This window comes from Apteryx mantelli, chromosome 1 (assembly GCF_036417845.1).
Source record: "Apteryx mantelli isolate bAptMan1 chromosome 1, bAptMan1.hap1, whole genome shotgun sequence".
NCBI classification, from domain to species: Eukaryota; Metazoa; Chordata; class Aves; order Apterygiformes; family Apterygidae; genus Apteryx; species Apteryx mantelli.
Genome location: NC_089978.1, coordinates 75,788,537 through 75,802,561, shown reverse-complemented (window position 1 = coordinate 75,802,561; position 14,025 = coordinate 75,788,537). Strand labels below are relative to the sequence as shown.

General features: G+C 39.6%; 1 protein-coding gene across 2 annotated transcripts in view; it reads right to left on the bottom strand.

The window, feature by feature from the left end:
• Nucleotides 1-1,764: 1,764 nt before the first annotated feature.
• The window catches only part of GRTP1 (growth hormone regulated TBC protein 1), a 38,504-nt gene continuing 26,243 nt past the window's right edge, over nt 1,765-14,025 (bottom strand). For both annotated transcript variants that reach the window (XM_013954141.2, XM_067295661.1), the window contains exons 6-8: nt 4,026-4,198; nt 3,717-3,902; nt 1,765-2,269 (exon numbers count right to left, since the gene is read on the bottom strand). In XM_013954141.2, the coding sequence (XP_013809595.1) occupies nt 2,180-2,269; nt 3,717-3,902; nt 4,026-4,198 (449 nt within the window). In that variant the 3' untranslated portion in view covers nt 1,765-2,179. The remainder of the gene's footprint in view (nt 2,270-3,716; nt 3,903-4,025; nt 4,199-14,025) is intronic.

Genomic DNA, 14,025 nt, shown 5'->3' with positions numbered 1-14,025 from the left:
TGATCACTTTTTAAAAAGACTTGATTATTTGATAAGTGCTAATGTCTTGGTTTGGCTCTATTTCTGAAGCTTCAGATAATCCTTAACTTGGGATTATGTTAAACTAGTGTTTCATTTTTGTTTGTGCAGTACAAAGGTGAGGCTTAACTGTGTATGTGTCTTCAAAACAGTGGGTTGTGGCTGTGTTTGTGTTTTTTGGGGGTGTGTGTGTGTGTGTTTTTTTTTTTTTTACTTTCTGCCTGTGAACAGGTAAAGCTGCTTCTCCATGTCAGTAACTTGAGATCTTACTCTAACATTAAATTGCAGCTTGCTGAGAAATGTCAGTATGTTGGTCTGTCCTGCTAAGCATCACTTTCCAAGAGTACCAAGATAGTCAATATAAGGACTATGTAGATGACATTACATACCATTGTCTTCCTGTGAAGTCAGATTCTTACCACAAAGTAGAAAATGTCTGGACCTCAGCAGAGATTGTACATGTTGTAGTGTGTCCTGAACTGAACCTATACCTTAAAGTTTCCCAGCCTGCTGCAGAATGCTTCAGTGTTAGCAATACTAGCTAAACAGGGCAGGAACAAAGCTACACTAAACCACTGCACTGAGCACTTTTTCCCAACAGCAAGAACTGAACACACTGCAGTAAGGCTTGGCATGCTGTGGACCATCTGCCCAGATACCTTCAACTATGCATTTCATTGTTGATACAGAAACTAACATTTCTTAGCAGTACCATACTTCTGGCATGTCAGCAGGTGTTAATGTCCTTAAAATCCAGTACTCAAAGTACTGTTATTTAGTGTAAAGGATGAGATAGCCCAGTACTATATTGATGAACAACTAGTACTACTTTAAAAGCAGTTATGTCCACTTATGGTGGGAATGAAGTAGAGTCCAAAAAGGAGTGTGGCTGTAAATGATTGGCTTTGTCAAGTATTTTTCAACTGGGAGAATAAAAACCAAGTCTGCTGCTGTCTTCAGTCCCCAATCCCTCCCCACCCTCCTTCCCCAGCAGGAGAGAGAGAGAGAGAGAAAAAGGATCTGGCCACGAGAGGGCTCTGCGGGGATGAGAAGCAAAGCAGAGACCCAGGCTGGAGGTAGCTGCCTGCCAGGGGCAGGGCTGCTGCTCTGCTTGTTCCTGCCAGCGAGCTTGAGTTATGGGCACCTGCAGTTCAGCTCCAGAGCTGCAGGGTGCCTCATGCTGTAGAGGAGTAGTTCTCTTCATAGCTGCTTTTATGGTGTAGCTTCCCCAAAATTTCTGAGGATGCAGATATATGTGGGTATAGCAACTCTAGTGCAACCTCAGTAGATCAGCATGAAGTAGAAGTACATCATCTCAAAAAATACCTATTTTCAGCAGCCCTTATACAAGGTGAGAAATGCTACTTTTAGATTTAATAACTTTTTACCTATGATGATCTTACAGCTATTGAGGTAGAAAACCTTAAATGAGCATATAAAACATGAGGTGGGATCACTGAGGAATTTTTGTTCCTCTTTCTGCAGTCAGGACTTGCACACATTTGTTACCTTCTTTACCTGAAGCTGCTGCAAGCTGCATATAGTAACTGCCAATGAAGATAAAGATCACCTTGGTAATTGCTGTCTTGACCTGTACTCCTCCACATTCACGGAGCTCCTTCAATGACAGCAGTGAAGAAAAAGGAAAATGCTTGTATTCCAGCCAACTGGTGACAGTCAAAGAAAGAGATCAGTACTCTAGTTCACCACTGCCAAGATATTTCACTTTCACCCCCAAGAAACAGGTTTTGACAAATTAAATTATATTTATTTTGTACAAATGATAGAGGTGTCACAGTTAATACAGTAGGAAGGATATGTAATTCCATACACCTGTTTTCTCTAACATAGCAAAATGCCCTGAAAAGACAGTGACTGTTTTTAGGAGGAGTGTCCTGACATTGATCATATTCTACTCTGAAAACACTTTAATTCTTAAAAAAAAAAAAGAGAAAAAAAAAGAAACAAAACAAACCACCATTTTCCAGTAGTTCCAGTTATCAAGTCTGACATACAGTACAAAGTGTTAACAACACTTACTTGAAAGGCTTGGTCAAGTGTCAGTTAACTCATGGAAAGCTTAAAGTGTGCTTTAGTCAGTGCAAATAGAGGAATGTGTCAGTTTTTTGTCATTTCTGACCACCTGGGTAAGTCTGGTGAGTTATCCCTGAGAAAGCAGCTTCTCACAGCAAGTCTCTCGGAGTTTGTTGATTGTTGCCATGGACAAGCTTCCTGGTTCTGTGAATATTTTCTGCAGGAGAAAGAGGAAAGGTGTTTGTTAGTTAAAAACTTGGCTTTGGACAAGATTTCCAGTTATGCTAGAATTCTCTAAAGATGCACTGGTAGAACATGGAAATCCCAGCTTTAATAGCTGTACTGTGAAAATAACTACTGCTGTTTCACCTCCGTGTTAACAAAGCAGCATTGTCACCTTCTGCATTGTAAAGACACGTAAACCAGGAGGTCATAACAAGTGCTGTTTCTTGTTATACAAAAGTAACCCTACAAAAGCTAGTCTGAACATAAAGGGGTCAGTTAGTTAGTTAAACTCATTTTAGGTACCAGATTTTCTAAACAGCTTCTGTGAAATGGTGAGTAATTAAGGGGAGGGGGCAAAATAATAGAAAACAAACAAACAAAAACCCTGCAAGGACAAGTGTTGGTGCCAGCCTCTGAACTGGTTTTCTCAAGGCAGTTACTGTTTGACAAAACTCATATTCTAAACCCTTTTTGGAATGGAAAAAAAATCCCTCAAACTTCCTTCTAAATTAAGCTATACCTGTGATTTAGTTTTCATCACTCCTTTATTTAAAAAACCTCACAAACACAAATAAATTAAGCTTGTTTTTCTTCTATATGTGCAAAACCAAAATATAGCTTAAATTACATATCCAAATCTGTCAGACCTGTGCACAGAGCTCTGATTTAAGCACAAAACTGTTCTGGGGGTAGCAGTCACTTACAGGGATGCAGTTTTGCACGCATCTGGTAACAATGACAGCACAGTTGGGTAAATTATTTATGACAGCTCTGCTCCTGTTCATTTTTGACAACTAACTCATTCTTTTACATTTCAGTCTTCAGAGTTAAGCTCTGAATCTAATGCTCTATACACATTTTGGTATCCAATCTATTAATAGCTGACAAGAATAATTCTTAGTCTGTAGGTTGTTGTAAGACTTCAGTACTCTCAACTTCATCCTTTCTGAGTGGAGCTAAGAACTAGCTGTTATCTTGCTGTTCTTTGACTAAACTTAATGCTTCATGTTCTATTATTACTGTGAAGATCTATCAGTGCAAGTTTAAAATTCACTTTGTGTTTATTCTACAATAATCTGCTACAATTCATCTGAAAAAAAGCACAGGAGCATAATCAATCTATAGTTCACAGAAAGTATTCACCAAAATAATTTGCTTGTCAGACTTCCTGCTCTGGTAAAAAGGGCAAGAGGATTTTTTCTCCTATATGACAGATAATGTAACTAACTGGATTGCTATAGATGGAGTTGGATAATAATTCTTTTAAATATCTTTAAGAAAAAGTTTGAGTTTCTCAGTTTCTTATATAAGAAAGATTTTTCATCCTTTCGTTGATTCCCACAGGTCTGTTTCTCAAAACTGTACTCATATTTTTGACGGAGCAAGGCATTTCTGTCTTGTTTTTAATTCATACCTATTAAAAGCTGTGGAGAATTTACCTGCATGAAACTGTGACACTCTGTTACAAATGTCCCTTTGGTGATCTCCTTAAATTTATCACAAATGTCAGGGAAATTCGTGGCTTCCAAAATAAAAGCTTGGTGTTGTTTAATTAAGGTTAAGGCCACGCGAAAGATGATCTTTGACCCCTCGTAGAATAAACAATCCCATATTCGGAGCACAGTCTGCAAGGAAAGAGAGAATTCAGATTACAGCTTCTTGACTTCCAGTTGGTAATTATTATTAAAGCATTATAATGAAATAATGATCACACATGTATATTAAAACAACCTAATGTCATCTATTACCTCTACAGGAAGAATGTCGATAAACAAGCATATGAACCAGCGTGACACCACTAGGGTCCACATGACTCCATGTCTCTCCATCAACTCTGCCACAGCTGGAACTTTCATTTTCACAAGTTCTCCAAGAACCTCCTGATCAGTCTTCAGGCCTGTCATTGCAGGACTGTAATAATCTTGGAGAGAAGAAACCAAAATTCAGTAATAAACGTACATGATTTTCCACAAAATTGAAAAGAATGTCCTGGACTCCTGAGTATACAAAGTCATTTGGAGCTGATGAATCCCAAGCACAGTTGAAGTAACTTAAACCATGAAATGAAGATGCCTGCATTGCAGTCACACAGCACTTCTGTTTCAGCCATGGCTGATCCCTCAATGTAAAATATTACATCATTCATGCCTACCAAACTACATTCTCTCTCTCCAACTTTTTTATAGCAGTTCATTCTTCCTTACTAAGTAAAGATAATCCTGGTAGTTTTTAAAGATGAAATTATGACTATCTTACTAATATTTAAACAGTTCAATACCCACATACCTCCCTTCCATGTGGGTGTCTGCCCTGCACACCTCCCAGTCCACACAGGAGCCAGACAATTAACAAAAATAAAGCCTTCAGATTGGGTCCAGTCACTAACTGGAAACCTGAATGTCTGTGAGAATCAACTATCCAGGGAGAAGCCGAATCCCAATTCTCTTGGGGCATGACCTAACCACTAAGTTACACTCCTCCTCTCATTTTTTTGATCCAAGGAAATTCCCATTTTCACCCAATACTTTCAACAGGAAGTGAATGACAGTTCCCCAGGTGGAAACTCTTCCCGTTTAAAGAATTTATCTGAGAGACAGCAGTGGAAATTGGACCTCCGTCTCCTACACGGCTGGTCCTGCCCTAACCCATTAAAACCAATATGAAAAAGGGAGCACACTAAGGCTGTTACTCCAGAGCCTATGCCTACCAGATTGGGTTTGACAGTCAGGGGAAGCATCTTCCTTAGCAAGGTGCAGGCTGAACACTGAGTGTCTCAGTTCAATAAACAAGTAGTGCTGGGCATAACAGGGGAAAAAAAAAAAGATTATTTTGGTGTGTATGGAGTCCAGGTGCCCCAGGAGGGGGCAAGAATTACACAGGTGTTTAGGGAATCCATATTTTGGGTTTAGATGTCCACAGAAACATTTAAGCTGGACTTGACGGCTCCAATCCTGGGAAGCCATCCTCAAAGGCTGTGCGGACAAGACCTGAATTACTAACATTATTGACTGAAAGAAATAACTGGTAATGCAAGCACCTTTCTATGTCTCCCCTTCCTTCTCCTCTGACTCTGGATGGTTGCAATTCAGGTTTCTCTGAGCTGGTCTCTGCTGAGGTTCCCAGACATACACAGCACAGACATGGTTCACGTGAAGGTGAAGGAATCAGGAAGATCAAAGTCCTCTTCTCTGAAATAATTTAATAAAACCTCCCAGTGCCACAAATATGTCTAAGAAGATGTCAAATTATGCATAACATACATTTATATAACATTTAATCCTTATAATGAAATCACCAGAGTAGTTCAATACTTCACTCTTTTCTGTGTAGATGGTTTTACTAAGCAGACTACAACCCCATGAGCCATTTGCTCTATATTTCTCCTGCTCAAATCACAGAATGTCTACGAAGTTTCCATGGTATTAAGGAACCTCACATTCAACTTTTAGGAACCTAGCTTTTTGCTTGTGACCCTTAGTTTCTTTGCTCCCACTAAATAATGATAAGTAAAACTCCTCCAAGAACAGAGAGTTGCTGCCAATACAATCTTTTACTCATTTGGTCTTAGAATTGCTTGTGGGAAAGCTCCGAGAACTAGAGCACAAATAGTCCCATGAAAAAATATATTGCAAACAAATGGAAAGTTACACCATGAAAGTTAGTTACACATACTTAAACTTCTTTATGTTACCACTGGAGAGTGCCCTCAGGAAGAAGGATAGCCCACACGCTCTCTGCTCTGCACTGCTGCAATCATCCGATATGCTGAAATCAATGGCGGCTGCTATTTTTAATTTGTACAGCAAAGTGAATGCCAGGATCCTGGGGAGAAGGCAACCGGACACCCACCCAGCTTTTGGAGAACTGGTGACTAACGTTAACAGCCAGACAACTTAGACAACCACTTTGAATTACTGAAGCAGCGAGTAGCAGGGAAGCCTCAGCATAAATTAAAACTACATTTGAGTTTGTTACATTGTACTGCTGAACAGAAAGGAAAAAGGCACCATTCATTTATCTGGGGCAGCATCCTGCTGTTCCTGGTGCAGCAGCAGCAGCTCCCGGGTGCCCTGATAAGTGGCACTGGAGTGTTCAGCCCAGAGCAGTGAGGCAGCGAGCAGCAGTTCTGCTGCAAAACAAGTGGCAAGAGTGATTAATGATCTTATGCCAACGTCAATGACCAAGTAGCAATTCTTCTCCAGGATATTAGGGGCCAGTTCACAACAGAAATAAGTCGTATTAAAACAATCGGTGTCCGAGCCATTTTTAATATATAATTATATACTATACTTATATATATACACATATAATTATGTATAGTGTATATATACACACATATATTTATATATGAATATAAATGTAAATATAAAAATACGTAATAACTCCTCAAATTAGGAAAGTAGCATTTCCAGTCCTTTAGAAACATTCCTGCAGGACCCTGTATTCGTGTAAAAGGTACCGACAGGTATTTTAAAAACTAATTTATAAGGGATAGCCCAGGGGAAAACACAGATCTGACGTTCAGGCTCTGACATCAGTCTTTGGAAGGAAGCATCACCCCGCAGAGGAGCCCGGCCACCACCGGCAGTCAGCTGAGCCAGGCAGCACTGAGCCGCAGCACCCACGCCTGCGCCGTCTGAAGGGGCCCACAGCAACCATCAAGGTACGCAGGGTTAGTCAGAAACACCCACGTTAGTCTGAAGAGGATCTAGCGTCTCGCTCGAGCCACCTTTCCTGGCCCGTGTCTGATCTCAGCAGTGAAAATCATTTTGCAACTTGTTTCAGTGCCTAAATGCTTCCTAACCCACGCTGCTCTTCTGTTTTGCTCTTATTTGCTCGTGATGACTGATCCTGAAGCCTTCTGTAAATGTCCCCTCAGCAAAATTTTTGCAGTTCTCTCTCTGATCCCTTCTGCAAACTCTTCACTGTGTGCCTTATTTTCCTAATCTTCTATAATTGGCTGCTCTGCCCAGAATCTCTCTCCAAAGTCAAAATATCCTTGTTTATAAATAAGTCTATACAAGCTTTACCCACCCCCATGCCACAAAGCTGTTTTTCCCAAGACACTGTGTAGCGAACTACATCTACTCTGATGAACCACTTACCTACCATCAAAATACATTATGATCCCTCCATATTTAATTTTATGTTACAAAATATTTGACATGTCTCCTGAACTTGCATTATCCAGATTTAATTACCCTATTCATTGTTTTTCCCTCTCAATACTCTACCAAAACACTGAGCAGTTAATGACCCAGAACGGACTTGAGTCAGTATCTCCTCCCAATTTGTCACACTAATTGAAAAAATAAATAACTACAAATCAAATGCAGGCTACTTGTATCATGTAGCTATTGATCTGGGTTGGTTGACAAGAATGTCCTCTGACAACATATTATCCCCTAAAAGACACACAGCCACATTGCTTCCTTTTATTTCTGAATTATCAAATGGAAGTGATAAGGTTAAGAGTTAGGTGATCACATGCTACTGATTATTTTTCTTCACACCTTCTTCTGGATGGCAACAAATTAAATAGCATATCATTACATTCTAGGGATTTGCCTAGATGAAAATTAAGTTTCCCAAAATGAAACTCCCCATCTCCAAGCTCTTTTGTAAACTGGTCTTAGGCTTCACTTATCTTCCTCACAGCTTTCCTTCGTCTGTTACTTAACCACATGCACCTACTTTGCCTCTTTTATCATTTCTGGTGCCTGTCTATGACTTTTAGATGCCTTGCTCTGCTCTCGGGCATTTCTATACTTAGCAAAGGGTAATTTAGGCAGCACCACGCATGCAGTTCGCCCCATGGAGTAGCCGTTCCTGACCAGTGTCTGATCCTGCACTGTCTCCCTATCAACCATTAGCACCTCTCTGAATCCTACCAGTAACGTGTCCAGCACTAAGACATAACTGTCTGCTTGTGCTCCAGAGCAGTAATGAGATTTGCAGGAAATAAGGATAAAGATTGTAAGGACTGTATGACCTTGTTCTCAGTTACAAATAGATTAAGAGTTTCCAAAAATAAAAGTTTAAGAAGCTGTACTCTTACAGCCTTAAATTACCTTTACAAGTCAGAGCTGCAGAAATTAAAAAAAATTCTTCAAGTCTGTTGTGCATATGCCAGGATTAAATATAAATACGCCTACTACAAGTAGCATGATATGAATTCTCAATATTACAGAAAAACACCAGACAAGACCTTAGCTCTGCTGCCTATCTTCCAGCATTTCGGACTATTATTTTAAAAGCCTATATAACCCCATCTGGGACAAACTGAGTGACACATCTCATAGGTCCAATTTATTTAAGCAAACTGAAAAATTGAAAATTAGCTGCATTATCTTTTCTCACAGTCAGAAGTTACTTAAATTATTTTGTTCACAACAATATGTTTATAACATCCATGACAGACAAGGAAAAACACAGAGTGTTAGGAGGCTGAGTTTGCTGAAAAGTGACCTCTAAAGTGTGATGTGCAAATTCTGTGTCATACCCACTGGCTGCACACAAGAGGTACACACAAGTGGAGAATGAAGCATTTACTGGGCAGTCACAAAACTGACATTATGTCTAGCTTCCTAAAGTAGCAGTCCCCCATTTTTAAAGTTTTTTCACTCTTCCCCAGAAAAAGCAATTTTACGCCACGTTTACGCCATTATGCAACGCTCAAAACTGGCTCCTTGCTGTAGGCGCACATTGCTCTTTGAAGTTACACTTTACTGGAATCCAGAAGAAAAAAACAGAGTAGGGCTGGATGCTGAAAAGCCAAAGCAGGGGCTGCCATAAACTGGAACTGGCTGACTTAATGAAAAGCAATTGGTTCCACGTTTTATGTCAAAACAGAAACAGATCCCACCACATACTTTTGTGGAAAAACCCCTTTGTAGTAATCCTTCGCTATAAAAACTTACCTGTTTGCATGTTACTGAACACAGGGGTCTATTATTTTAAAAAATCTTGGCAGCACAAAGCTTTCCTTTCCAAAAAGATATACTATCCTTAAGTGAAGTTATGAACTGCACGCAACAAGCACGGAAGGAGTTTCATAATTTGAGTTGTATCAGAAGTCAAACCAGGTTATGACAGCGGTGCTTTTGCACCTTCAGAGAGTTCATATCCCATTTACACTATTCCTACACTATTTATCGAGTCACTCTTTCTCCTCGTGGGTGACTCGCACCCTACTTTGTGCAAGAAGGCAGAGCAAATCTGCTCCTCCATTACTACCACAGGAGCAGTCCAAAAAGGTGCAATAGGTCTTGTAAGAACCACCTACATCATGAGCCCAACATAAAAAGCTGGACAACATATGTTTGGGAGGAAATCAGAAAATCACAACAGGAAAAAGAGGAAAACCCAGAGTACTGCCAACTCTTTTTGCAATATCTGGCCAAAGTGACCCCTGCAGATATCCTGGCCAAAGTGATATCCTGCAGATATGTGGCTAAACGGCAAACTCAACTCTTACTATGTTATTTTTAAAACATAAGTTTCTAATACTCCAGGGAACTAAACAAAATGCAAAACAGATTCAAGCTATAATTCTTTTTTCTTTATCAAACCAAGCTGACCCTGAATTTCTGTTCTGAGGTACTGAACTCAAACCAGAACCAACAGTAACCATCTCATTCACAACTTAACACAGTTTTAAAGAACTGTAAGCAGCACAATTCATTTTGGATGGCAGAACCACCTTTTAAAAAACAAAAACAATCTCCCTCACCCCCAAGGGTAAGCCCTTTATGGGTGTTTATGGGTTGTGGTACTGAAATCACACAAGCCCATTAATCATTTCCCCCAGACCAGACCAGGACAATACGATATCAAACACTGGATGTGAACGACAGACTTTCATAAGGTAGTACACAAAAACTAATGCCAAGCTCAGAGCTCAAAAACCCCACAAGTTTTCACTGTTTTAATATTTAACAACTAACATTACAAAGGCAAAGAATAACAATTTTCTAATCCTTGTAAAACTTGTTATAGGTCAAATATTAGAAGCTTCCTTTATGTTACCCCAAAACTACTAATGGAATATAGGAATAACAATAGCAATTGGATAATAACAAATAACAGTAGGTCAATAGGAATAACATTTTTAATTATAATATTTTGAGAAATGACTTAATATTAACATCTTCTCAGCAGGCACAACCGGGTAGTGTTTTATTGTTCCTACAGAATCCCATCTGACTGTATTCATCTGTTGCTTCTGACCCCAAATGTACAACACAGATGCGGAGGGGCAGAAGCAGCCTTTTGGTTTCCCATTAGCACTTCACACAGCACAGTGTGATTCTGAGCAGATATCCCAATAACCACCAACTGGAAACAGGAGAGGGATGCTTGTTAAATACAACGACAACAGAAAGAAGGGCAAAGATAATATTCTTCCAGTCATTACATCAGACACAGATGAAATACAAGGAAGACTCCATGCATAACCTCCCAGGCACAGAGAAATAAAATCAGGTTGGCGGCATTAACCAACAAAAGCACAAATGCAATTTTCAGACATTCAAGCTATGGAGAATGAAAATAGGTTAGATCTTTTTTATGCTTATTAGCTGTTATATGCTGTTCAATTAGTACATTTGCATCATTAGAGACTAGCCTAGATTATGGGCACCAGAGCACTCTCAGGTTGCATACAGCTCTGAGCAAAATGCTGTTGGCCCTTTTCCTTTTTTCCCTCCTCCCCCTTCACAATAACTATCACTGGAGTTGCTCCTTTTGTGAACACTATGTTTTTCCATAATACTAGTGAGCTGACAGACATTAACTGACACGGGTTATTCACCACTCAGCTGTTTCCAAATGGCCTGGTCTGACTCCAGCCAAGATACTGTATGAATTGCACCAGCCTAAAGAGTTGCATGCTTTAGAGTAAGGCTACAACTTACTGGCTGCTGATGGTACCAGGAACCAAGGGTTTTAATTCACAAAACACTTTTACAGACTTTTAATTTGAATTTCCTCAAACAGAGGGGGATTCACAAATAAACCCAGAAAGTTACCCCAACTGGTTATCATGCCTGTAGAGGTGACAAAAATTCTTTTATGAATTTACAACCACATAGTGAGCCTTAATGACTGATGACTTCAGCTGAGTGAGGATTCCTGGATCTCTGGCTTTTTTAATTCCTAGATAGGATTAGGAAGAATGGCTATTTTATCAATTCACTCATAAAATAATTGAGATCATTGATCACTGATAAAAATAGTCTTAACACCACAGCACAAGATAAAGCACTTACATTATCTCACCATTAAAAATAAGCCCACAACATTATATTTTCTTCAATTCTTTATAACAATGCTACAGTCATGCCATGGGAACATGGGAACATTACTTCAAAGATGTGGTCAGAAGCAGGAGGCTTAAAATAGAAAGCTGAACAGACACATACGGTTCTAGCCTGATATCTGGAGAAGGAAACCAAACCAACCTTCAGTCTGAAGAGAAAGGGAATGAAATCCCCAATCTTCTTACTTCAAGCTTGAGGAAGCTAATAAGAGAATTAATTTTAATCTTGAAGCAACAAGTTTTAAACTATAAGAGGCATGATGAGACTTCTCCACTTGCCATAAACTGAAAACTTAATAAAATATTCAAACTTTCTAAATAAAAAACAGTACATAAAACAACCAGTGCTTGTCCTATACAAACCTGGACTTTCCAAGCATCTCTCTGAAACTAAACTGACAGTGACTTCTTGTACATTTAGGAATACTAAATTTACCACTGTATTGCACATTATTTTCTTCATATTATTTCCTTTACTCCCAAAGCACATATCCTTCTTTGAACACATTCTTTATGTAGCCAGCTATGTTGTACATGCACCATACTACAACATATTTTGAAACAATATCAAAGCCTCCTGTTAGCCCTTCTTCAGAATATGTCATATTAAACAAAAATAAAATACTTTGATAATGCAGCTGAGCAATTCAAAATAAACAAGTTTGCATGATCTTAAGTTGCAAATATGATATATACAGATCAAGCAGGTCTTAGCTCAGGAAAAGTCAGTGCAATCCTTGGATATACAGTATTCACCACTGAAGGAGAGAGTATGTCATTGCTGTGTCTGACATTAGCAAAACTGAGGTTAGAAAACTGCATCCGATTCCGATACTCACATTTCAGGTAAGAAGTTGAAAAACTGGAAAGGAGGTGAAGGAATGAGTTACAAACAGTACTTGAAAAATTGAGCTCTGTAAGGAACTTTTCTATCTGCTTAGTTTATTCAAGGACAACGAAAAGCAAACTTGGCCACTTCGTAGAGAAAACATCCTAGTCCTTATGGGCTTTTCCATCCAGTAAAGAAAGGCTTAGAAAGAAGCAAATGCTGCAAGTTAGGACTGCTGCAAGTGGTGGTAAGGGCTCTCCTTCAGACCAAGTCTGGGGCCTTTCCCAAAGATAATCTCTAGCCAAATGGGTCTGCTGCAGAGGGAATGGGAGAAAATTTGACAGCTTGCTACACTGGCTTCTTGTACTGCAAAGCAAATTGCATGTCCAAGTTTGATTTATGAGCCTTGGTATTTAACACAGGGACTACTTTGAGTATATAAATACATTTTCTAGGAATTTACAAGGTAAAATACAGAAGTGTATGCTAAGACTTAAATCAAGCATCTATAATGCAATTATACATTCGTCAGCAATTATATTATGCTCATTGCTGTCCAAATAAGCTGCTCAGGAAGGCTGCATTACAGAAATTGTAACTGAGCCTCCAGAGCCGCAAAGAAGGACCAGACCAGCAGCACAGATTTGCCGAGCCTCTGAAGCTACTGTGAGAGACCTTTAGCTACACACTCAGACCTCTTCATACTGGTTTTAAAGGACCTATCACAATTCAGTAGCCACTAGCACTGACTGACCACTTGAAGGTCAAAAAATACATGCTATAAGGAATGAAATAAGCTACTGACTTCAGCCATGTAGTTAAAGCAGCACAATCCCTTTAACGTGGAGACAGCTCTGTCAAAACAAAGGCATTTTAATACCACGTGTCCACATCAGTGCTTTCATAACTAGAACCATTAGCTAAAAACAAACATACAACCCCTCCCACCGACATGGTTATCGCAGTAAAACATAGACCACAAATTAAACCAGCCTTGTGCTGCATGCTAAGGCTTGGCTGGTAATTGGTTTTTACACACCCAAACAGGGGAACTTTCCCCACACCCTCATTTCTATGTTTCTGCCCCTCTGCCTACTTTTCTCCTTTGTAAGCAGCCAGGGAATTCTACCTCCGATCAATCCTAACTGAACTGATACTTATTTGAAAAGCTTATTTTGCTGGCAGCTTTTGGAAAAACTGTGATTTACCAGGGAGACCAAAAGGCAAATACCACTGCCTGCACGGACAGCCGAAGGCTGCAGTCCCTTCCAGAGTAGTACCAGAGACGGCTGAGTGAAAATATCTCAGAGTTCAAAGTAACGAAATTATATTAACACAAGGCTTGCCTGCCAGAAGGAAAGGGCGTTTGGGTGGAATAAATCATTGAGGTCCTGCCTCCAGTATAAACGCAGCCATGTCAAGGAAGACAGTATTCCTCAGCACTGTTAAACTGTTTCGCTCTTTCTGCTGCATAGCCAAAATTTAGCCTATTCCACCCCAGATTAAGGCTGAGAATATGTGTATTCTTGTCATACACAAGATACTCTTGTTTTAGGCAAAACTGCAGTGCTTCTATCAAGCCACCTAATGCAGGCATACC